The sequence below is a fragment of the Podarcis liolepis genome, assembly GCF_965112155.1.
Source record: "Podarcis liolepis genome assembly, chromosome: 2".
Taxonomy (NCBI): Eukaryota; Metazoa; Chordata; class Lepidosauria; order Squamata; family Lacertidae; genus Podarcis; species Podarcis liolepis.
The window spans coordinates 122,715,676-122,742,407 of NC_139555.1; the positions used below are offsets into that span (position 1 = coordinate 122,715,676).

General features: G+C 40.8%; 2 protein-coding genes across 2 annotated transcripts in view; one reads left to right on the plus strand and one right to left on the minus strand.

The window, feature by feature from the left end:
* LOC310701103 (vomeronasal type-2 receptor 26-like) overlaps positions 1 to 26,732 on the minus strand; it is a 255,322-nt gene that overhangs the window by 203,047 nt on the left and 25,543 nt on the right. The window lies entirely within an intron of this gene.
* Positions 7,442 to 25,329, plus strand: LOC310700973 (vomeronasal type-2 receptor 26-like; the record flags this gene model as incomplete). The annotated part of the gene is made up of 6 exons (XM_083490930.1): positions 7,442 to 7,662; positions 9,340 to 9,631; positions 11,416 to 12,225; positions 13,574 to 13,801; positions 23,100 to 23,226; positions 24,419 to 25,329. 6 exons carry the CDS (start codon positions 7,442 to 7,444, stop codon positions 25,327 to 25,329), a joined length of 2,589 nt encoding a protein of 862 aa, XP_083347056.1.

The following is a 26,732-nucleotide window of genomic DNA, read 5'->3' on the forward strand; positions in this document are numbered from 1 at the left end:
TTTTATCTTAATCCTTTAACTTAATATATTATAGCTTTAGGTTCTCACCTGTTAACAATCCATTTTTACATACACCTTTATAACATTGCTGCTAAAACCACTTAACTTCATTCTGACATCATTCTAACATTCATTAATTATACAGTATTTCTGTAAATAGTCTTTAAATTTCTTCCAATCTTCTTCCACCGACTCTTCTCCCTGGTCTCGGATTCTGCCAGTCATTTCCGCCAATTCCATGTAGTCCATCACCCTCATCTGCCATTCTTCCAGAGTGGGTAGATCTTGTGTCTTCCAATACTTTGCAATAAGTATTCCTGCTGCTGTTGTGGCATACATAAAGAAAGTTCTGTCCTTCTTTAGCACCATTTGGCCGACCATGCCCAGGAGAAAAGCCTCTGGTTTCTTAAGAAAGGTATATTTAAATACCCTTTTCATTTCATTATAAATCATCTCCCAGAAAGCCTTAATCCTTGGGCACGTCAACCAAAGGTGAAAGAATGTACCTTCAGTTTCTTTACATTTCCAACATTTATTATCGGGCAAATGATAGATTTTTGCAAGCTTGACTGGGGTCATGTACCACCTGTATATCATTTTCATAATATTCTCTCTTAAGGCATTACTTCATACCTGTGGTCCATAACTGTTCCCAGTCAGCCATCATTATGTTATGTCCAACATCTTGTGCCCATTTAATCATAGCAGATTTCACCGTTTCATCCTGAGTATTCCATTTCAACAGCAAATTATACATCTTTGACAAAATCTTGGTTTTGGGTTCTAACAGTTCTGTTTCCAATTTTGATTTTTCCACCTGGAAAGCTCCGACTTGTATACCTTTAACCAATTGGTCCCTTCTAATCATGTTCAGCAGGACCTCCAGGACCGATATAAAAAGCAATGGGGAGATTGGGCAACCTTGTCATGTCCCTTTTTCTATCTTAAATTCTTCTGTCACCACGTTATTAACAATTAATTTAGCCTTTTGTTCTGAATAAATTGCACTTATACCGTTTCCAAAGCCTTGGCCTACCCCCATCCCCTGTAGATTCTTCTTCATGAAACTCCAAGAAATGTTGTCAAAAGCTTTCTCCGTGTCCACAAATATCAAAACTGCCTTGGTGTTAATATTCACTTGTAATTTTTCTAAAATATTGATTATGTTTCTCATATTATCGGACAAGTGTCTACCTGGGAGAAAGCCTGCTTGATCTTTATGAATCTCTTCCACTAACACTTTTTTTAGTCTTTTAGCCAAAATGTCTGCAAAGATTTTATAATCCACATTAAGCAGTGATATGGGTCGGGAGTTCTTAAGCTGCGTCTTTTCAGTCTCTGTCTTCGGTACAAGTAGAAGAAGAAGAAGAGTTTGGATTTGATATCCCGCCTTTCACTCCCCTTCAGGAGTCTCAAAGCGGCTAACATTCTCCTTTCCCTTCCTCCCCCACAACAAACACTCTGTGAGGTGAGTGGGGCTGAGAGACTTCAAAGAAGTGTGACTGGCCCAAGGTCACCCAGCAGCTGCATGTGGAGGAGCGGAGACGCGAACCCGGTTCCCCAGATTACGAGACTACCGCTCTTAACCACTACACCACACTGTAATATACGCTTCTTTCCATGACTCTGGTGCCCTTTTCCCATCCATTATTTTGTTGCAGACTTCCTTTAAAGGTTGTACTAACCATTCTCTTAAAGATCTGTAGTATCTAGAAGTTAGTCCATCCGGTCCTGGAGATTTACCTAATTGCATATTCTGGATGGCACCTTCTACCTCCTGTTCAGTTATTTTATAGTTCAGCATTAATTTATTTTCTTGAGAGATTTTTTGTAATCCATTTATTTTCAAAAATCAGAATACATCAATTTCTTTCTGTGGCCCTTGTATATATAGTTGTTTAAAATACCTCTGGAAACAGTTTCTAATCTCAACTGGGTTCTGTATGTTCTTTCCTTCCACTTCTAAATTTATAATAGTATTTAGTTTTTGTCTTTTTTTCATTTGCCAAGCCAACAATTTTCCACATTTATTAGCCGACTCAAATGTCTTTTGTCTCATTTGTTTAATTTTCCATTCTATTTCTGATTCATTATTTTCATATATTGTACTTGATATAACTTTATTTCTCTCAAGATCTCTTGCGACTTTGGTTTTGCTCTCAATTTCTTTTCACTTTCCTTTATTTTCTCCAATATTTTATCTTTCTTCTCATTTTGAATTCTCTTCTTTATTGCATTCTGTTGTATCAAGAACCCTCTCATAACAGCTTTGCTTGCGTCCCAGATTACTCTTTTTTCAACATTGGTGTTCATATTTATCTCAAAATAGTCTCTCAAGGTTTTTTGGGCCTTTTTAGTCACTTCTTCATCTCTAAATAAGGTGTCATTCATCCTCCATCTGAAGGAGCCAGTTGATGTTAGTTTCATCTTCATCTTCACAGCCTTGTGGTTGGAGCAGGTTTTTGGGCAAATTTCCACTTTTCTTGTCTTTGGTGCCATTCCTCTAGTTACCCATAATTGGTCAATTCTTGTCCAAGTCATTTTGGCTTCAGAGAAGAAGGTTCCCTCTCTAGCCAAGGGATTCTTTGTTCTCCAGATATCAACAAAGTCCAGGTTGTCTGTCATCTCAAAAAAGGTTTTCGGTAGTCTACTATCCTTAGTGACTACCTGTCTTTGTGCCTTGTCCATAAGTGTAGATACCACTCCATTCATATCTCCCATCAAAATCACATTATAGTCCAAATAGTCCATCAAGGTCTCATGCAACTTTTTAAAGAATTCGGATTTCCCCTCATTTGGTGTGTAAACTCCTACTATTAAGAATTTCTCTCCTTGTATTTGAATTTCATTTTTTTTAAAAAAAAATGATATTGGGGGAAAAAATTGTATTTGAATTTCAATTGCCACAAATCTTCCTTGGTCATCTTTAAAGATAAATTTCGGTGATAGTCTCTCCTTTGCATAAATCACTACTCCTCTTTTTTAAACTTTATCCGATGAAATAAACTCCTGGCCCAGTCTTTTATTGATCAATACTTTTCTATGTAGCCTTGTCACATGTGTTTCCTGTAGACAAATCAAGTCCAATTTTCCTTTTTTAATAAATGAAACACTGTTTTCCTTTTCTGGGGGGAGTTGAGACCATTACAATTCCAACTTAATAGTTGCAGAGCCATGATGTAGTTACTTTACTTTCCTCCAACTGCACCAAGTGCCTGTTCCTGCTCTGTCGGTGGTATCACCTTCTCTGGGCAGTCTTTTAATCCAAAAGGTAGTTTTGCTATGTCTAATATTCCTTCTAGTGCTCTTGACTCTTCTCCAGATTCTTTCTGCAGGTCTTCTCCGTGGTCTTTCAAAAATCTTTCTTTGTCGCCCATTGATCTTATTTTTATCTTTCTTCCTTTAAAGCTAAAGGATAGGCCTTGGGGAAATTCCCACCTAAGGATAATTCTGTTGCTTCTCAGCAGGGCAACCAAATCTCTATAATTGGACCTAAGGTCCAAAAGATATTTCGGAATGTCTTTAAATATCTCCACTTTTGACTGATGTATTTCCAAGGTCTTCTGGAAGTGCAGACTCAAGATTTTGTCTCTCTCCTCTTTTGTTCAGAGGGTGATCAAACAGTCTCTTACCCTGTTCTTCTTCCCTCCTCTTCCAAGCCTGAAAGCACTCACTATCTTAAAATCTTCCTTCTCCAAGTCTGGGTTCCAAAAGTCTGCAAATTCTTGCATAAGAAAGTCAGTCAGGTTGTCTTTCTCAAGTTCAGGTACGGCCCTGATCCTCAAATTCGTTTGTTTCTCCTTCAATTCAATCATAGACAATATCGACCTGTGGTCTTCAAGTTGCCTGTGTATCGGTGGTATCTTCTCTTCTACAGCAACTGCTATTTCCTTTGCTTCATCAGCTGTCTTTCGGGTCAAAGTAGATTCCTGTAGCAATTTCTCAATAGTTTCTGTATTAGTATTTACCTTCTGTCCCAAATTGTTAATATTTGTGGTATTTTGATCAAATTTTTTTGAGGCTTCAGCCACTTGTTTACTTAGTTTTTCCAAAGATTCATTAATTTTGCCTAATGCCTGAGCTAAAACATCTTCGGATGCCATTCCTTTGGGTTTGGGTTGTACAAATGCAGCCCCTGTTGATGAGCCAGAGGGGCCAGATGTTGATGCTCTTCGCTGCAGCCCAGCCTCTGGGCGAAATGATCTACCAGACCTCGTTGTTTTTTCCTGAGGCAAATCTATCTTCTCTTTTCCATTTGCCATAACACTCTAGATAAGCCTCAAGGTCAGTCCCACGACCAGAATTTGTTTTAAAGTGGAAAATTCCCCTGGCCCAGTTGTTATTGTAACAATTTCAAACTTCCACTAGGGGGACACAGTAGCAGTCAGAAGTTGTTGCCTTAAAATAAATAACCTTTTTTTTTAAATCCCCCAATTCACAAAATAGACGACAGTTTCAATTCCAGTTATTTTCCAGTTACTTTAAAACCAGGAGAAGCCAGCCAGAAACATTGTATCTCACTTGCAGAGTTAGCTGTCAAAAGGTACTCTATTCACCAACAGCGCATTTCTCAGTACGGCATTCTTATTGTCCATTGGCAGCCCGTTCCCAGGTTTTAAGCGGTGGATTTTAGCTTCCTTTTCTCTCTTTTTGCAGGGAAATACAGTTCACACCTTTCCCCCCTCCTCTCCCGCAGCCAAGGGGGAAGTCGCTTGTTTTGATGTTAGAATAATAGTCCTTTTCAAGCGTCTTTCACGGTTTTAGCTTACAAGTTCAATGCTTTACTCTATTTACAAAGAACGGAAGGCAGACTTCCTGTTTATGCCTCCCCGCTTCGGTATCAAATTACTTCTTTGTTCTGCTTTATTTCCCAAATTAACCTACTCATAGGTAGCTGTTTTGTAGCCAAATTGTCACAGGAAAAAGGTAGCGCTCCCTGGTAATGGCTATGCGGCTTCGCTCCACGGAAGAAGCAGTTGACTCACAGCACCGCGCCACTTCCCCGCTTCACTCCGGAGCCCGTAATCGGACTACTTTGCAGATTGGGGGGGACGCAAAAGGTGCCCGCCGAGTCCCACGGTCACAGGCTTCACCTGCCTGTGATTTTTTCAAGGGTCCCCGCTTCGCCGTAGCGGAACAGACCCGATTCCCGTACAGCTGGTCCCTCCGGATCAGAGGGAGTCCGCCATTAATGATGGCACCACCCCGGAAGTCCTCCAGCATGCTGTATATTTCAGTGGCTGATCACACATTTTGAGAAGCTCACAAGCAGGGCATGGGGGCAGTAGACCTTTGGTGGTCTTTTTATTTTAATAATTTTATTGGAATTTTATTTACAACATAACATAAACCCCCCACCCCCAATACACAATCCACCCTCATTAAACGTGAACAGTGAGTATAACATACAACAATACAAACAACGAAATAAAAGACTTCCTTTATCCTGTATCAGGCCTCCTTATTTAGCCAGTGTGGTGTAGTGGTTAAGAGCGGTAGTCTCGTAATCTGGGGAACTGGGTTCGCGTCTCTGCTCCTCCACATGCAGCTGCTGGGTGACCTTGGGCCAGTCACACTTCTTTGAAGTCTCTCAGCCCCACTCACCTCACAGAGTGTTTGTTGTGGGGGAGGAAGGGAAAGGAGAATGTTAGCCGCTTTGAGACTCCTTCGGGTAGTGGTAAAGCGGGATATCAAATCCAAACTCCTCCTCCTCCTCCTCCTGCTCCTCTTCTTCTTCTTCTTAACTGGTTCCTTTACAAATAATTATTAAGATTTTTCTTATTATGTTAAATATCCACAAAGTCTCCTGCAGACATTAATCAAAACAAGTACAGGTATGTATTTTAGGGCACTGTTTTGTGAAGTATTCTCTGCATTTTCGCCATGCTTTTTGAAACTCTTGTCTAGTGCGATCTCTAATTGCCTCTGTTAATCTAGCCAGTTCAATATACTCTAACAGTTTGTCTTGACATTCCTTTTTTGTTGGCACAGTCCCCCCACCCCCCAGTTTTTAGCAATTAGGATCCTTGTTGCTCCTGTGACATAGAGGAATATTTTCTGATCTTCTCTTGCTATACCTGTGTACATTCCCCCAATAGAAAAGCTTATGTGTTTTTCATTAAGATATACGTAAACATTTTTTTAAGCTCGTCATATACTGTGTTCCAGAAGCTTTTGATTTTTTCACAGGTCCACCAAACATGTATAAGTGTCCCCTCTGTTTTACTACAAGACCTTTGGTGGTCTTGTTCCCCAACAAATGACATTCAGAGACATGCAAGCCTCTGATCCCCCACAGAAATCCACTCACCATTAATTCATTAAGAATTATGAACTGCTCTTTTCATTGAGGCATGTGGCCCAGGGGGCTTACTCCCAGGTAAGTAAGTCCAGGTTCCCATTCAGTAAATTCTTAACTGTGTGTCCCATTGAACTTAATGGGAAATCTGGCTAACAAGCCATAGGGTAGTGCCAGAAAATATATCTTTCTTATGGAGTTGGGAGATACCTTCTTGGCTCAGCATCAAATTCTGCATGTTAGTAGAAACATATTCCCAGCACACAGCCTATGCACACAGCCTATGCTCAGTCCCTGCTCCTGCCAACCTAGCAGTTCGAAAGCACATCAAAGTGCAAGTAGATAAATAGGTAGCACTCCGGCGGGAAGGTAAATGGCATTTCAGTGCGCTGCTCTGGTTCGCCAGAAACGGCTTAGCTGTATGCCGGAAGCTGTATGCCGGTTCCCTCGGCCAATAAAGCGAGATGAGCGCCGCAACCCCAGAGTCGGTCATGACTGGACCTAATGGTCAGGGGTCCTTTTACCTTTTACCAACCTAGATGGTTTTGAAAAAGAATCCTAGGATCAGAGGCTCCTGAACTCTCAATTGCTGTGGAATAACACTAGAAGGGGGCTGTTGCTCTTTTGCAACCAGGGCTGTCAGTTTTCTCTCAGCAAAGTTCAGGCCAAACTCCCCCCTCACTCCGACTCACATCGTACTTTGACGCCACATCTGCAATTTCTCACAAATACATTTTTTTCTCCAGCTCTACACCTGCCCTCAAGCAGGTGCCTCCAGGATATTGAAGGGACGAGTTGCCTTGCCTTTATAATTATTACAATTAATAATAATTATAATTATTGCCTTTATAATTACTATTTCTGAAGCTTGGGAGACATTGCTGGAGGTCTCCTACACATTAGGATCTGAGGCAGCCTGAGGTTAATTTTTGCACTGCGCCTTGGGAGGGAAAAAGTTGAAACCCGGAATATCTCTTGCATCAGACTGAGTCAAGATTTAGAGCAGGGAAAAGGGTGAGTGGGTGGGGAAGGCTTGCATAAATTTATTGCCACTGCAGCTTTGGTCTTCCAATAGCTTTTGGCTTCTAATCAGTTAGCTGAGGAGGAGAGAGGAGCACTCACAAGAAAGGTGCAGAAGGCAGAATGATCTCTCTGGTGGTTCTGCTTCTACTTTTGCTGCTAATGCCTCGTGGAATCTGTGGGCACCTGAAGACAAAATGCCCCTTGAATCTGATCAGGGATCAAAATGATGTAAACAGTTACTACCGCCCTGGAGACTTCCTCATCAGTGGAAACACATCTCCAAATAAAATTCTTCTTCATCCATACAACTTTTCCCAACCCCCATTAATGAAGGTTAGGCGGTAAGTTAGTAGGTGCAGGTGGGTGTCTTTGTTTCTGCATGCTCTGCTCCAGGTGTTCCTATTTACAAGGGAAACAGTCCCTATTTCAGCTTTCTCCATGATCACCAGCATTACTACCTAATACAAAGGTTGCAAGTGTGGTTGAATGAGTGCAGACCATCCGAGTGTCTCTGTTTTCCAGGGAAAGTCCTGGATTTACACAAGACGTCTCAGTTTCTGTTTTGACCCAGGAGTGTCCCACTTTTCCTTAGGATGTCCCAATTTTCATCAGAGAAATGCTAGAGAGTATGGAATTATCCGACCCCGAGCCAAGGAGATAAGTAACTATACAACCTTTAGAAGACATCTGAAGGCAGCCCTGTATAGGGAAGTTTAAAAACTTTTGCCGTGTTTTTATATAGGTTGAAAGCTGCCCGGAGTAGCTGGGGCAACCCAGTCATTTTATAAATATAATGATACTAAAACTAATACTAATAATACTAATAATACTACTAATAATGGTCGTCCCTATTTTCATTGGAGAAATGTTGGAAGTTATGTGTGTGTGGATTATATGTATTCTATAGCAAGAAGATCTGCATGCATTGTACAACTGAACATTTGGAGAGAGGGGAAGGGAGTGTGAGAGTTCAGCCAGTGCTCATTGATGTGTTAGTTACAAAGTATTTTGTGCTGATAATGTGGGAGGGGATGTGATTTTTTATTTTTTTAAAAAAATGTTCCTCAGTTTGAAATAGTCCTGGATCAGCCAACGGGGGCCCATATATTCCATATATTCCAGTATCCTGCTCTCACCAGTGTGGTGTAGTGGTTAAGAGTGGTGGACTCGTAATCTGGTGAAGCGGGTTCGCTTCCCCCCTCCTCCACCTGCAGCTGCTGGATGACCTTGGGCTAGTCACACTTCTCTGATGTCTCTCAGCCCCACTCACCTCACAGAGTGTTTGTTGTGGGGGAGGAAGGGAAAGGAGACTGTTAGCCGCTTTGAGACTCCTTAGGGTAGTGATAAAGCGGGATATCAAATCCAAACTCTTCACAATGGCCAACCAGATGGGAGCAACCAGAAAGCAGGATTTGAGCAGAAGAACCATTTCCTCTGTGAATTTGTCTAATTCTCTTTTAAGGCCATCCAGGTTGGTGTGAGTTCCATAGCTTATCTATGCGTGTTGCACAAAATTTTCTCCTGTTTGAGACAACACCCCCCCCCATTGCATGCTTAGGCAAGTGCAATGCATCTGGTGAATATATTTGGGTCTGAGTATCAGCCCACTTTCTGCTGACTGTTGACTTCACTTGCACAAAGGAGACTCAAAGTTAGAGCAAATGTAGTCCTTCTGGCCTCGTGATATCTTTTTATTTTTAAACCAAAGGACTCAACCGCTCACAATTTGCTGGGCTGAAAGTGATATTTACTGACTTACAGTGCAATCAATCCATGAGAAATAAGTCTGAATGATTGAACAGGGTTTCCTGCCAGGCAAGTGGGTTTGGGATTGCATCCTTATTCCCTTTCTAGAACACAAACTGAGCACTCAAAGGGGCATTTTTGTGCCCACATTGTTCAGAGTTATATATTGCCCAGAAAAGCCCTTAGATTGATAAAACAAAAGATGTGACATTTTGTTTTCATGTACTGGCGAATAGCAGCTTTACACTTTTTAACGTAACTTTTTATTACAGAGCAACGCAAAAGTTCTACTGGCACATCTTGTCCTTCCTGTTCACCGTTCAGGAGATCAACAGTGATCCCAGGCTCTTACCCAACATCACCCTGGGCTACAACCTCTATGATAACTATTTTGATGCCAGGATCACTTCTGATGCCTTGCTAGACCTGGTCGCAGGCGGGGAAATCAATATTCCCAACTACCACTGTGGAAGACAGAATAACCTTTTGGCTGTTCTTGAAGGGGGCAATTCTGTAAACTCAAAACAGATTTCAGCCTTGTCAGGCGTCTACAAAATCCCACAGGTATGAAGGGTGGGGCCTGGAGGGGCAGAGAAGTTCAACTGCAGAAAATTCCACTTTCTTTCCAGTGAAGTCGAGACAGAACCCCCCAAATTAGATAATGCTTAGCTATAGCCAGTGCTATTTTTCTAGAAAAGAGGTGTTGGAGCTCACCATTAACTTCTCCCTTGTTTTCTTAGAATGGCAATGGCACCCACCTGAGAGGTGCTGGAGCTGAGCTCTGATGAGTTCTGGCGGGGGGGGGGAGCCTTGGCTATATAGCGTAAGTCAACTGCAAGAAGATCAAACCTATCCATTCTTAAGGAAATCAGCCCTGAGTGCTCACTGGAAGGACAGATCCTGAAGCTGAGGCTCCAATACTTTGGCCACCTCATGAGAAGAGAAGACTCCCTGGAAAAGACCCTGATGTTGGGAAAGATGGAGGGCAGAAGGAGAAGGGGACGACAGAGGACAAGATGGTTGGACAGTGTTCTCGAAGCTACCAGCATGAGTTTGACCAAACTGCGGGAAGCAGTGGAAGACAGGAGGGCCTGGCGTGCTCTGGTCCATGGGGTCATGAAGAGTCGGACATGACTAAACAGCTAAACAATAGCATGACTGGATCCAGGGATCTTACTTTCAACCTTCACCCACCTGGTGAGAGCCAGTGTGGTGTAGTGGTTAAGAGCAGTAGTCTTGTAATCTGGTGAACAGGGTTCAAGTCTCTGCTCTTCCACATGCAGCTGCTGGGTGACCTTGGGCCAGTCACACTTCTTTGAAGTCTCTCAGCCCCACTCACCTCACAGAGTGTTTGTTGTGGGGGAGGAAGGGAAAGGAGAATGTTAGCTGCTTTGAGACTCCTTAAAGGGAGTGAAAGGCAGGATACCAAATGCAAACTCTTCTTCTTCTGGTGCCCTCCAGATCTTTCTTTTTTTTAATATAATTTCATAGAATCATAGAATCATAGAGTTGGAAGAGACCACAAGGGCCATCGAGTCCAACCCCCTGCCAAGCAGGAAAAACCATCAGAGCACTCCTGACATATGGTTGTCAAGCCTCTGCTTAAAGACCTCCAAAGTAGGAGACTCCACCACACTCCTTGGCAGCAAATTCCACTGTCGAACAGTTCTTACTGTCAGGAAGTTCTTCCTAATGTTTAGGTGGAATCTTCTTTCTTGTAGTCTGGATCCATTGCTCCATGTCCGCTTCTCTGGAGCAGCAGAAAACAACCTTTCTCCCTCCTCTATGTGACATCCTTTTATATATTTGAACATGGCTATCATATCACCCCTTAACCTCCTCTTCTCCAGGCTAAACATGCCCAGCTCCCTTTTTAAATTCAGTTTTACACTGGGCATTTGAATTCAAACATTAATCATAATCATCAACATTTAGGATTCCCTGAATCCTTAGACTTTCCTCTACCTCTCCATGGTTTTCATGGAGGTACCACTGTGCACTACAATCCTGTCAAAGTTTTTAGTTGTTTACAGTATTCTCTTAAGTAACTTCTATCCCCCCATTCCTTATTAAAGTTTCTATCTTCCTGGTTTCTGATTTTCCTGTCATTTTCACCATTTTGGCATAGTCCATCATCTTCACCAACCATTCGTCTCTGGTCGGGTCAGGTGTCATTTCCCAGAATGCTTTTGTTATTTTGCACATCCAAATCTTTCAGCCTACAACTCCAGCCAGACCAACCAGGACAAATTGTGTATTACAATGATAATAATAATGTCAGGTTACTAAATATCTGTTCATTATCCTGGAAGCAATATAAAACACCAATCTCTTCCTTTCCTCACTAGATCAGTTTTGGCTTGGTTACTCAACTTCTTGATGATAAAAGAGAGTTCCCGTTTCTCTACCAGATACTCCCCAGAGAAGAAACTCAGTGCTGGGGGATTGTCAAGTTCCTCCTCTATTTCGGATGGACGTGGATTGGCCTCTTTGTTTCAGACAATGACAACGGTGAAAGGTTCTTGAGTGCCTTGACTCCTCTGCTGATCAGCCATCAAATTTGCATTGCCTTGTTAAAAAGACTACCAGAAAAGTATACAGGAGAAAAGCTCATCCAGAGTGAACCCTTTGCCAAATGGAGACAAGTCAATGTATTTGTTTACTATGAAAACACTCACTTGGCATGGGTAACCATCATGATACTACAAAGAAAACTGGAGGAACAAATTGGGGCAAAAGTCTGGATCTCAACAAATTTTCAGGACATTAATTTGAATTTTTCTTTTCCTCCTGATTACTTCCAGTACATCCATGGCTCTTTCGCCTTTGTCATGAAGCCCCCAATAAAGAAAGAATATCAATTCTATAAACCAGATTCTGTCCTTCTTAAACAGTTTTGGAGTGAAGCATTCCATTGTTTCTATTCAAAGCATTTGTTGGCTGTAAAAGGTCGGACAAGATGCACAGAGAATGAGAAACTGGAGATGGTGCCTGAAGAGGAGCTGCAGAGAGCCCTGTCTCAAGACAGCTACATCACTTACTTCAGTGTCGAAGCTGTGGCTCAGGCTTTGAATGCTGCCTATTCATCCAGATCTAAGGTCATGCTGATGGCAAGTGGAGGAGACAGGTTGGAACATCTAAGGCTGCAGCCATGGCAGGTATTTCCTCCCCCACTTAATTTATTTATTATTAATGTTGCAATACATATATGAAATCTTTACATATTGATACATATAAATTATATTCGTAAATTCACATTGTCACATTTCATTATGTACCAACATTTATCCATTTCTTATTTCTTGCCCTATGTCTTCCCTTCACCCGTGCGTGACTTCCTTGTTATTATTTGTAACTTTATTATTGAGATTGTAATTCTGTATCTTAATAATTAAGCATTCAATCTTATGTATGTGCTTAGCTTAACTTGACTTAACTTTGTGAAATCAGTCTATACATATCAATAAGTTCTTGTTGGAGCATCTTTTGGTCATGTATTCTTCTAGACATTTCCATTCTGGTTTGAGATTTTGATTAGATTGCATTCTAATTGTTGCCATCATTTTTGCTAATTAAATCATTTCAAAAAAAATTATATTGCCAATCTTTCAATGTTGGTACTTCTTCTGATTTCCAATTTTTTTGCAATCAATAACCTTGCGGCAGCTGTTGCATATAAAAAGATTCTCTTCATGTCTTATGAGATCTCATTTGTTATAATTCCTACAAGGAATGTTTCCGGCTTCTTACCAAGTGTTGTTTTAAACATTTTTTTCAGTTCCTCATGTATATTTCCCCATTTTTTTAAATTTTATCATATCCCCACCATACATGATATAAGGATCCCTACATCTCCAACACAGATTCAATTTTAGTTTATAAATTTTAGCCAGTTTTACAGGGCAGGTATTTCCTTTCCTTTGCTGTTTCCTTTCTTTCCCATCTCTGGAATCAAATTTGGTAGTCAGATATTCTTTTTTTGTTTTGCCCACTTTGTACGAAAATCTAAATAGTGACACTTGTGGTGGAGGTAAACCTTTCTGCCTATTCTGGTTATGACAGAACACTCCCCTACCATCTAGTTCTTGCGCTCTGGTGCCCTGAGAGAGATGCAAGTTGTAAGTGGCCTCAGCCTAGTATACCTGAAGGAGCATCTCCACTCCCACTGTGAGATGCAGCACCAAGGGCCTTCTCACTGTGAGAAGTGAAGCTGCAGGGAACCAGGCAGAGGGCCTTCTTGGTAGTGGCACCCACTCTGTGGAATACCTTCCCGTCAGATGTCAAGGAAATGAGTAACCATATAACCTTTAGAAGACATCTGAAGGCAGTTCTGTATAGCGAAATTTAACATGTAATTTTTATTATGTTTTTATATATGTTGGAAGCTCCCCATAGTGGCTAGGGCATCCCAGTCAGGTGGGATAAATAATAAGATATATCTCAGGGCTGAGATATTCAACACGGTTTTCTATTTCCTTAATGCTGGTGTTTTCCCTGCCATTTCAGCTTCATCCTTTCTTAAGAGAAATCCAGTTTTTGAACACTTCCATGGGCAGCCTCAGACTGGACAAGAATGGGGAGCTCCCAGGCAACTATGATATTGAGAACTGGGTCATGCTTCCCAATAAGTCTTGTTTTAGAGTGAAAGTTGGGAGTATAGAGAAAGAGACACCTACTTATTTCAAGTTCACCATTAATTCAGAAGCCATTGTGTGGCCCAAGGGTAGTAACAAGGTAGGAAACAACTTAAGCCACATGGTAAGTGTTGAGCTCGAATAACCTGTCGAGTAGTTCCGAGGGAAGTTCAACCGTAACCCGGGGCACACTTATCCGGGCGTAAGTCCTTTTGAATAGGTAGAACAGTGGTTGGAACCTGCAGGCCCCCTCATATAGCAAATCAGAACTCTTTTGTATAATAACGATATTATTATTATTATTATTATTATTATTATTATTATTATTATTATTTCAGAAGGCATTTTAAAGTCAACTTCTTCAGGTGATGGCTTGTTTAGCTGCTCCTCTTCGTAAGTGTGTTTGCTTATTGCAGTCTTGGATTGCTATATTGTTTTTGTATCTTTTGTTCTCTACTTTGATGCAAATAGGGACATGTCTCACTCCCCTCCAACAGGCCCTTCTCAACCCCCCTATCTTTGTCTCCACCCAACAGGACACAGCACACACCCTCCACCGTCATGAGAAAACCCCTTAATCCATGTTTTAGTTTATTTTACTCTTTGGTAGATTTACAAAAAGAAACACACACACACCAATAAATACATTTTAGAAAGGGGCAAGATTAGACATGGACTCACAAAGCATTTCTTTTTGACTACTGCAATGCGCTCTTTGTGGGGCTTTGAAGGTGACCCAGAAACTACAACTAATCCAGAATACGGCAGCTAGACTGGTGACTGGGAGCGGCCGCCGAGACCATATAACACCGGTCTTGAAAGACCTACATTGGCTCCCAGTACGTTTCCGAGCACAATTCAAAGTGTTGGTGCTGACCTTTAAAGCCCTAAACTTCAGTATACCTGAAGGAGCATCTCCACCCCCATTGTTCTGCCCGGACACTAAGGTCCAGCTCTAAGGGCCTTCTGGCGGTTTCCTCCCTGTGAGAAGTGAGGTTACAGGAAATGTTCTCGGTAGTGGCGCCTGCCCTGTGGAATGCCCTCCCATCAGATGTCAAGGAAATAAACAACTATCTAACTGTTAGAAGACATCTGACAATAGCCCTGTTTAGGAAAGTTTTTAATGTTTGATGTTTTATGAGTATTATGAGTATTTGTGCTCCTCTCCACTTCCACTTCCACTTCCTTCCTTCCCAGGGCACCTCCACCCTCTACCTGCAGCAAGAGCCAGCACATCACACAGGGCTTTTGTATAATACTTTTGTATAATACACATAATACTTTTATGTATAATACTTTTGTATAATACACATAATACTTTTATGAGTATTATGAGTATTTGTGCTCCTCTCCACTTCCACTTCCTTCCTTCCCAGGGCACCTCCACCCTCTCTACCTGCAGCAAGAGCCAGCGCATCACACAGGGCTGGGCCTCAGTGGTGGCAGCCTTTCTTCCTCGCCTGCTCTTCAGAAGCCACTATGAGCTGCCAAAGGGAGGATGCTGGCAGAGGCAGCCATGGAAAGGCCACAGAGAGGCAGCAGGATGCTCCCTCACTGCCACCGCCACTCAGAATAAGCACCGACTCATCCTCTTCCCTGAGATCAGGAGCGGTGGCACTGGCAGGGGAAATTAGGACATTCCAGGATAAATCAGACTTTCGTAATTTTGGCACTGTCCTTGGAAAATCGGGACACTTGGAGGTTGTGATAGGAAGGTCAGATACAGTGGTACCTCGGGTTAAGTACTTAATTCGTTCCGGAGGTCCGTTCTTAACCTGCAACTGTTCTTTTTTTATAATTTTCTTTTATTAATTTTACAACAAAACAAAACGTACATACTAATTTCACATCCAATTTTTCACAAAATGTTTCTTTTCTGGACTTCCTTCAGCTTTTCCGTAAATCATCCATAGTCATTATTTTAATTGTGCATTCCCTAGTTTGTATTGTCATTGTTTATACCCTTCATTTCCTTTCCCTTTAGACAATACTTCTCAGTTTTTCGCAGTGCTTTTTAAAACCCCTCTAGCATTATCTGTCCCTCACTTATGCTTTCCAGATATTCCACAAATTTTCCCCAGTCCTTGATGAACTTTTGGTCTCTTAAGTATCTAATCTTCCCAGTCAATTTGTCCAACTCAGCATAGTCTAACAACTTCATTCTCCATTCTTCCACTGTCAGTATTTCCTGTTGTTTCCATTTCTGAGCCAGTAGCACCCTTGCTGCTGTCACTGCATACTGGAAAAATTTACAATCCTTTCTCTTTATCTTATTTCCTAGTATTCCTAACAGAAAGGCCTCAGGTTTCTTTGTAAATGTATCTTTTAAAATCTTCTTCAACTCATTGTATATCCTTTCCCAGAAGCCTTTCACTTTCTTACATTCCCACCACATATGATAAAAAGAACCTTCTTTATCTTTACATTTCCAACACTTATTACATGTCTTATACATTTTCGCTAATTTCACTGGTGTTATATACCATCTATAAAACATTTTCATAACATTCTCTTTTAACGTCATACATGCTGTAAATTTTAAATTTTCTTTCCATAATTTTTCCCAATCCTCAAATTGTATATTATAGCCGACATCTCTGGCCCAATATATCATTACCGACTTGACTTCCTCATCTTTCAGATTCCATTCTAACAACAACTTGTACATTTTGGATAGAATTTTGGGGTCATTATTTATTATTTCAACCTGAAATTTTGAATCTTTGTCGGCATAACCGCCATCTTTGATATCTTTCCTAAACATTTCATTTATTTGAAAATAATGCAACCAATCATATACATATTCTTTAACCTGTTCATATGGTTTCATTTTCCGTTTCCCCCTTCTTTAAATAACAATTGTCCATATGTGATCCAATTGCCTCTCATATTAATTTTCTTTATGCTCATAACTTCTAACGGAGATAACCAGTGCGGTACTTTAGGTTCTAATAGGTTTTTATACCTATCCCATACTTCAATTAAAGGACCTAACCTGCAACTGTTCTTAACCTGAAACTGTTCTTAACCTGAAGCACCAGTTTAGCTAATGGGGCCTCCTGCTGCTGCCGCCACGTGATTTCTGTTCTCATCCTGAAGCAAAGTTCTTAACCCGAGGTACTATGTCTGGGTTAGCGGAGTCTGTAACCTGAAGTGTATGTAACCTGAAGCGTCTGTAACCCAAGGTACCACTGTATATAATTTTGGAACAAGCAAGCAAACACAGCCAGGAGGTTTCCCTACCATGTCATTCTGCATCAAAAGTGGTTCCCTGAAGGACTTCCGGTCGATGCCAGCGCTTAATGGCGGTCCTAGCTCCGAGCTCCGGAGAAGGACTGCTTCGCAAGTTCGGGTCTTACCCGCTACGGCAAGCGGGGGACCCCTAAAATCCCAGGCGCTGAAGCCTGAGAACAAGGAGACTCGGTGGGCACCTTTGCGCCCCCCGGTACCGTGAAAGAGCCTTTTTAAAGGCTACGGATCGACATCGGGAGAGAGCGCGGTGCTGAGAGTCGCTACCCAGCCTGCGAAGTGAAGCCGCGTCGCCATAAGCGGAGAGCGCCGATTCCTTCCTGAAAAGAAAATTTGGACTGAATTCCCGTAAGAGCTGAAAAATAATCGGGACCCTTTAAATTTTAAAAATTGGGCTAAAAACGGGGGAGATTTAAACAAAGGAAGTCTGCCTCCCCCCGACTGCATGAAAGCGAAAGCAACGGAGCTCTAAACTTGCATCCGTTTAAACCTGCTCTTTGGTCAGCTAAACCGGACATTTAGACCTTTGATCTCCCCTCTAGCTAGCAGGGCAGAGGGGAGGTGAATTTGATCAATAACTGCATGATCTATTGGAAGTAAAAAACCTCTGCTGTCTCACCTATTTGAAAGCATGAAACGGTCTGCCTTCTTAGCACACTGAACTGACTTTTCCCTGTGAAGTGATACTTTGATACAAAGTTTCCACAGTGCCTGGCTACTGTATAATACAAGAAGAAATAGCATAAACTGGGCAACTGTGGCAATTTGAAGCAACAAGTTCTTAGTAATATCGACTTTGACTGTGTTAATCTCCTTTTTTTACATCTTGGACAGTCTCCTTTGTTTTTGTATTTGGAAATCTTGCTCTATGGCCATTTTGATTTGCTCCCTCTAGAGGATAAAGTGAAGCCCGGCACGGCCTAAGACAGTGGAATTTTCCAAGGGAGAATAAATCCCGTGGGAATTGACCTTGACATGAGTGGCTCACAAGAAGAGATAGTTACAAGAGCCAAGACCAAGCAACAACAACAACAACAGCTGCAGCAGCAACAGGTAAAGAAAAGAGGCTCAATCTCAGGCGCAACAGCCGGATCAGCAGGAACAACAGGACAAGACAAAGGAGCAGCCGTCTCTATGGAAGCTGAGACAGACGCCCTGCTCAAGATAAACCAAACTCTGGAGTCTTTGACAAAACAGACTTCAGAGAACACACTAAAATTAACAGAAATTTCAGCAAGATTAAACCAGAATACAGAATCTATAAATAAATTGGTGGAGGAAAACGCCACCACGCGCCAAATTGCGGAAGATGCCAAAGCCACTGCGGGAGAGACACAGGAGAAATTAGAGCCGATTGCCAAGAAGGTCTATGAGCATGATGCAACTTTGGCCTTGTGGGAGTTACAGAGGAAAGAGAGAAACTTAAAATTAAGACTGATTCCGGAGAATGAAAGTGACAACCTTGTGGAATATTTGACACGGGAGTTTGCGGATTGCTGGGACCTCGAGGAAGACGAATTTAAAATTACGACTGCCTTTAGATTGGGTAAAAAGCAAGACAGAAAGACCCCGAGAGACTGCTTGATCACACTCAGATCCAAGGAGGAAAGAGACAAAATATTAGGACTACACTTTGAAAAGGCCTTGCAAATCGGAAATTCAGCGGTACAGATCTTCAAAGACATCCCAAAATACATTCTGGACTTAAGAAACTTCTACAAGGACTTAGCTCTTTTGCTAAAGAAAAATTCTATCCGTTTCAGGTGGGAATTCCCACAAGGACTGTCATTTGACTACAAGGCAAAGAAGGTGAAAATAAAGACAATTCAAGATAAAGACAAATTTTTGGCAAGATACCAGGAGGACCTACAGAAGGGGACTGTGGACGTACTTGCAGAACAGAGGAGAGCACTGGATATCCTGAATCTCTCGATTGGACAAAAACCACCACCATTAGAAGAAGAGCAACAACTTGGAGCTGTTGGAGGAGCCTTAGGAAAATAGCAAGATGGCTCTGCAATTCCTTAGTTGGAACTGTAATGGGCTCAACGGGCCTTTGAAGAGAAGACAAGTATTTCATATATTGAATAGAGAACAACTGGACTTGATATGCCTACAAGAAACTCACATAACCAGAGCCCACAGGAGATTACTTATAAATAAAAGGCTAGGACAAGAATTTATTTCATCAGACAAAGTTAAGAAGAGAGGAGTTGTAATATACGTGAAGGAGAAATGGGCTCCAAAAATGATATTCAAGGACGAACAAGGGAGATATCTGGCAGTGGAGATACAAATACAAGGAGAAAAACTTCTAGTGGTTGGAATTTATGCACCAAATGAAGGCAAATCTGACTTTTTTAAGAGACTCCATGAAACCCTCACTGACTATCTGGATTACAATATGATAATCATGGGAGACATGAATGGCGTGGTCTCCACCAACATGGACAAGGCACAAAGACTAACAGTTAGCAAGGAAGGGAGACTCCCTAAGACTTTTTTCGAAATGACAGAAAATATGGACTTGATAGACATATGGAGAACAAGGAACCCTCTGGAGAGAGAGGGAACTTTCTTCTCCCAAGCAATGACGACCTGGACCAGAATCGACCAAATCTGGGTTACTAGTGGAATGGCCCCAAAGATTAAGAAAGTGGAAATCTGCCCAAAAACTTGCTCCGACCATAACGCCGTGAAGATGGAGATGAAACTCACAATAACTGGTCAATTTAGATGGAGAATGAATGACACCCTCTTTCGAGATAAGGAGATTCTCACGAAGGCCCAAAAGACCTTAAAAGACTATTTTGAAATAAATTTGAGGACCGACGTGGAGAAAAGAGTGATCTGGGACGCAAGTAAAGCGGTTATGAGAGGATTTTTGATTCAACAAAATTCAATAAAGAGGAAAAAACAAAATGAGAAAAAAGAGAAGATTTTGGAAATGATAAAGGAAGGAGAGAGAAAATTAAGAACAAAACCAAAATCTCAGGACATTTTAAGAGAGATCAAGTTATATCAAACACAATATATGGAATTGATGAACCAAGAGATTGAATGGAAGATAAAGCAAATGAAGCAAAAGACTTTTGAATCAGCAAATAAATGTGGCAAACTTTTGGCATGGCAACTGAAGAAAAGGCAGAAACTAAATACAGTTACAAGCCTAGAGGTGGATGGAAAGAATATATCTAAACCTAATGAAATTAGAAATTGCTTCTTAAGTTATTTCAAAAAACTCTACACTCAAGGCCCGCAAAATGAAGAAGATATAGACAAATTCCTTGGAAAACATGGATTACAAAACATCTCTCATCAAAGTAAGATGGACTTGAACCAGAGAATCTCAGAACAAGAGATAGAGGCTGCCATTCAGAATATGCAACTGGGCAAATCTCCGGGACCGGACGGACTGACTTCCAGATACTACAAATCGCTGAAGGAATGGCTGACTCAACCACTAAGAGAAGTTTGTAATGAGATCCTGGAGGGAAAAAGGGCACCTGAATCGTGGAAAGAGGCATATATTTCACTCATACCAAAGTCAGAGACTGAAAAGACCCAACTCAAGAACTACCGCCCAATATCACTCCTTAATGTGGATTACAAAATTTTTGCAGACATTTTGGCAAAAAGATTTAAAAGAGTCTTGATGGAGAAGATTCATAAGGACCAAGCAGGTTTTCTCCCTAAAAGACACCTGGCAGACAATGTAAGGAATGTAATAGACATTCTAGAAAAGCTAGAGGTGAATATAAACACTAAAGCAGTATTGATTTTTGTGGACGCGGAGAAAGCCTTTGACAATATTTCTTGGAAATTTATGAGGAAGAATCTGCATGGGATGGGGGTAGGCCAGGGTTTTGAGAATGGTATGGCTGCAATATATTCTGAACAAAAAGCTAAACTGATTGTAAACAATGTTGTGACTGAGGAACTTAAGATAGAAAAAGGAACACGACAGGGGTGCCCGATTTCCCCATTACTTTTTATTTCAGTTCTGGAGGTGTTGCTGAACATGATAAGAAATGACCAGCAGGTCAAAGGTGTGCAGGTCGGAGCTAAACATTATAAGTTAAGAGCGTTTGCAGATGACCTAGTATTGACTTTGCAAGAGCCAAACACTAGTACGAAAAAGGTTTTAGAAATAATACAACAGTTTGGCCAGGTAGCTGGATTTAAGTTGAACAAGCAAAAAACTAAAGTTTTAGGGAAAAACTTAACAGATATGGAAAAGGAGAAATTTCAAGAGGAAACAGGTTTGACTGTGGTAAAGAAGGTGAAATACCTAGGGGTTTACTTAACATCTAAGAATGTGAATTTGTATAAGGACAACTATGAAAAATGTTGGTCAGAAATTAAAAAAGATCTAGAAATATGGTCAAATTTGAAATTGTCAATGTTAGGCCGAATTGCAGTAATTAAAATGAATGTATTGCCTAGAATGTTATTTCTGTTTCAGACCTTGCAGATTCTCGACAAGATGGAATGTTTTAAGAGGTGGCACAAAGACATTTCGAAATTTGTCTGGCAGGGCAAAAAGCCCCGAATTAAATTTAAGATATTGACAGATGCTAAAGAAAGAGGGGGTTTTGCCCTGCCGGACCTAAAATTGTACTATGAGGCAGCAGCTTTTTGCTGGCTGAAAGAATGGATGCTCCTCGAGAACACAGACATCTTGGATCTGGAAGGTTTTAATAATGCTTTTGGTTGGCATGCATATCTTTGGTATAATAAAGTTAACAGTGCCTTCAAAAATCATATTGTTAGAAAAGCATTGTTTAATGTTTGGATAAGATATAAAGATCTATTGGAAAATAAAACCCCTAGATGGGTGTCACCAGTGGAGGCTAAAGCAGTGAAGAAACTCAATATGGAGGTCGGATGGCCGAAGTATTGGGAAATTTTAGAACAGGATGGAGATAAGTTCAAACTACAAAGTCAGGAGAAATTGAAGCATAAAGTAGAAAATTGGTTCCAATATCGTCAAATAATGGAATTTTTTAAACAGGACAGGAAAATCGGTTTCCAGGTGGAAAAATCAAAATTAGAAACCGAACTGTTAGAACCCAATACTAAGAATTTATCTAGAATGTACAACTTGCTGTTGAAATGGAACACACAGGATGAAACAGTTAAATCGGCTATGATCAAGTGGGCTCAGGATGTTGGACATAACATTATGTCAGCTGACTGGGAATGGTTATGGAACACCGGTATTAAATTTACGGCATGTAATGCCTTAAAGGAAAACATTATGAAAATGGTATACAGGTGGTACATGACCCCAGTCAAGCTGGCAAAAATTTATCATTTGCCCGATAATAAATGTTGGAAGTGTAAAGAGACTGAAGGTACCTTTTATCACCTTTGGTGGACATGCCCGAAGATTAAGGCCTTCTGGGAAATGATCTACAATGAAATGAAAAAGGTACTTAAATGTACCTTTCCTAAAAAACCAGAGGCCTTTCTCTTGGGCATTGTCGGCCAATTGGTGACAAAGAAAGATAGAATTTTTTTTATGTATGCTACAACAGCAGCAAGAATACTCATCGCAAAGTATTGGAAGACACAAGATTTACCCACTGTGGAAGAATGGCAGATGAAAGTGATGGACTATATGACACTGGCCGAGATGACAGGCAGAATCCGTGACCAACGAAAAGAGACGGTGGAAGAAGAGTGGAAAAAATTTAAAAGCTATCTTAAGGACTACTATAAACTTAAGGAATGCTAAAATGTTGTGGTTTCCAGAAGCAAAAGGGTACAGGGATACAAGGCTAGATTATAAAAGAGGACTAAGATGATAGAGATTGGAAAGTAACAATTGGGAGTTGCTAGTTGAATTATGGACATTGGGATGCAGAGAGGGGGGGTATGGGGAAGTCCAAGAAAAGAGGTTTATGAAAATATGTTTGAAATTATACGTGTATGTTTGTCATTTTTAGTGTTTGTTTGTTTTTCTTAAAAATGTTGTAAAATCAATAAAAATTTTATAAAAAAAAAAAGTGGTTCCCTGAAAAAAGTGATAGATAAGAAGGACAAGAGATCCTGTAGGGTCATTTCCAAACTCTGTAAGTGAACTCTGTGGACACAAATACTTCCTTTATTGTCCCTTTAACGCAGCATCTTCTCTTTATGATTAGACCAGGCCTCGCTCCAGGTGCACTGAAAGCTGTCGCCCGGGATACGCCAAGGTAGTTCAAGAAGGAGAGGCAGTTTGCTGCTATGGTTGTGCTCCATGTATGGAAGGGACCATCTCCACTTGGGAAGGTGGGTGACTCCAAGGGAGAACTAGAAAGAGGTCAGCGATTAATTCAGAGGCATTTTCTGATAGAGATATTTTTAAATGTGGATCATTTCTTGACATCTCTATTTTTAATCACCTTCTTAAATTACAGGAAGTAGGTTGAAACAAATGGCCTCAAGGAAGCGAACTGTGGGCTATTCCCCTGTTTTAAAATTCAGTGGCCAGATATATAATTTATATTAAATGAATCCATTTCAGGTGGAACAGGGAATAATAATAATAATAATAATAATAATAATAATAATAATAATAATAATTTATTTATACCCCGCCCATCTGGCTGGGTTTCCTCAGCCGCTCTGGGGAGCTTCCAACAAAACACTAAAATACAATAACCTATTAAACATTAAAAGCTTCCCTAAACAGGGCTGCCTTCAGATGTCTTCTAAAAGTTTGTTAGTTATTTTTCTCTTTGACATCTGGTGGGAGGGCGTTCCACAGGGCGGGTGCCATTACCGAGAAGGCCCTCTGCCCAGTTCCCTGTAACTTGGCTTCTCGCAGCGAGGGAACCACCAGAAGGCCCTCGGCGCTGGACCTCTGGATTTTAATTTGATTTTAATTAATTCTTATGATGTTTTATAATGTTGCACTATTTTAGTGTTGTTAGCCGCCCTGAGCCCGGCTTCGGCTGGGGAGGGCGGGATATAAATAAAATTTATTATTATTATTATTATTATTACCTCAGTGTCAGGGCAGAACGATGGAGGTGGAGACGCTCCTTCAGGTATACTGGACCGAGGCCATTTAGGGCTTTAAAGGTCAGCACCAACACTTTGAATTGTTTAGTAGAACAGTTACCCCCACAAAATAAAACACCACAAATGTCAAGGGTCAAGGTAAAGAGGTGTGTCTTCAGCATTTGCAAAAGCTGTACAATCAAGACACCAGAAGCATCTCTGGCGGACAGTCACTGCCTTTCATCTTTATCTACGTCACAAGAAATTTCTGGCAATAAATTTTGAGGAAAAAATTATGTGCCACCCCTGTCACCTGAGGGGATAGGAATGGTACAATACGCCAATTAAGAAACCAATGTTGTTCATTCCTTATTGCACATTCTTGCCTCCTGACTTCAGCATATTTTTTCAAAATGCAATAGAACAAAGATAGTAATGGATGTAAATGATGCTAAGGCACCCCTTTTCTCCCCCTCAGATGCAAAACACTGCACCAAATGTCCAGAAGATCAGTATCCAAACAAGGGTCAAGTTCAATGTGTTCCCAAAGTTATCACTTTCCTGGCCTATGAAGAATCTTTGGGGATCCTCCTGGCTTCCTTTGCCTTCTTCTTTTCCATCACCACAGGCTGTGTGCTAGGAATCTTCCTTAAATTCCTAGAAACTCCAATAGTCAAAGCCAACAACCGGGACCTCTCTTTCATCCTCCTCATCTCCCTCCTGCTTTCCTTTTTGTCCTCCTTCCTGTTCATTGGCCGGCCAAGGAAAGTGACCTGCCTTCTCCAACAAACAGCCTTCAGCATCATTTTCTCAGTTGCCGTCTCTTCTGTGTTGGCTAAAACAATCACTGTGGTCCTGGCCTTTCTGGCCACAAAGCCAGGGAACAAAGTGAGGAGATGGCTGGGGAAGAGTCTGGCCAACTCCATTGTCCTTTCCTGTTCCAGTGTCCAAGTAATCATCTGTGCTATCTGGTTGGGAACCTCTCCCCCATTCCCAGACTCTGACATGTGCTCCCAACCTGGGCAGATCATCCTGCAATGTAATGAAGGGTCTGCTGCCATGTTTTATGGTTCCCTTGGCTACATGGGCTTCCTGTCTGCCATCTGCTTCACGGTGGCTTTCCTAGCCAGGAAGCTTCCTGGAGCCTTCAATGAAGCTAAGCTGATCACCTTCAGCATGCTGGTCTTCTGCAGTGTTTGGGTGTCCTTTGTGCCCACCTACCAGAGCACCAAGGGGAAATACATGGTAGCTGTGCAGGTTTTCTCTATCTTAGCCTCCAGTGCTGGGCTTCTGGGCTGCATCTTCATGCCAAAATGTTATATTATTGTATTGAGGCCTGATCTGAATACAAAAGATTACCTGACAAGAACATCTAAAGATGGTACCTGAGTCTTAAAGTATTCAGTTTTAACCCTTTATGTTCAGCATAGTAGTAATAAAGCTCACATACTTGTCCAGAGTCAGACAAAAATAAAATAAATTGGAAATATTCATTTAGAATAATGACACCAGAAATCTTCCTGCTGGGATGTATGGATATATAATTACGAAAAGACTATGCAACCTTGTAATATATGTGTCTGTGAGACTTTTATATGCACACAGATAGAAGGACACGTCATTACCAACAATGGAAGAATGACTATTAAAACTAACAGACTTATCTGAGATGGTAAACTGACATGTTTAAGCAAAGGAAAATTAATGTGAACAGTGGTTAAAGATTGGTAACTTCTCATAGACATTTTACGAGAAAAAAAGACACCTGGATTTGAGGATTGAACATAATGTTTGTTTATAAAAATGGCTTTGTGGGGTTTATAGTCAATTGGATGAAGTAAATATTGTTTTGTATGATGAAGCGATGAAGAATCAGAAGTTTTCTTTCTGAATCTTATTCATCGATCTTTCTTTTAAAACTTCTTTTCTATTCTTTAAAACATTTCTTTCTTTTTCCTTCTTTATTCCTTCTCCCTTTCTGTGTCTTTATTGTATCTATATAAAAGTCTTGGCTTGGTAAAGAAATGTGAATATATATCAGGTTTTGTATTTTCTTCTATAAACCTTAATAAAACTTACAGAAAATGAAAAAAAGGACAGAAGTAATGTAACCATATGGACTTGGCAATCACTGAAATGTAAGAAAGTGTTCATGAATATAAAGGAGCGATTTATAAATGGAAAACTGTATTTGATTGGCATATAAAAACAATTAACCAATGGTACTGAATGAAACATGATCATTCCTAAGCTCAGATTGCATCTTGCTGAAATTTCCACAAGCTCTAACTATTTAAAAGCTTAATAAATGCCCTCTGTTTTCACAATTTAACCAAAATATTAAGTGGGGTGTCAGGAGGATGAGTCAAGGAAATGGCTTCTGGGGATTAAGGTGGGAAGTTTTGGAAGATGAATGCAGGATCCAGAGTGATCCAAATGAGAAGGAAGTTCAAATAAGAATAACAGGTAATGTGAAAAATTAGAATAGGAAGTCTGAAACTCACAAGGGAATAAACAGCAAGCAAAACATCAGGTAGATGCCTTCACTGCACTCTTTTTGGTGCCTTGTGAAAACACTGATCCCAGTGAAGAGACAATTCAGATGGTTCTCTAATGCAATTGCCCACCCAGACATGCAGAATGTTGACATGTTGTTTTTCAGTGTTGTTTTCATCTGCCCTTGAACTTAATTAATTTCACCATTTTATTCTTTTGTAACCTACTTTAATTTTATTACAATCAAGTGGTATATGAATCCAGTGAAATAAATAAAATATCCCAGAATAAAACGT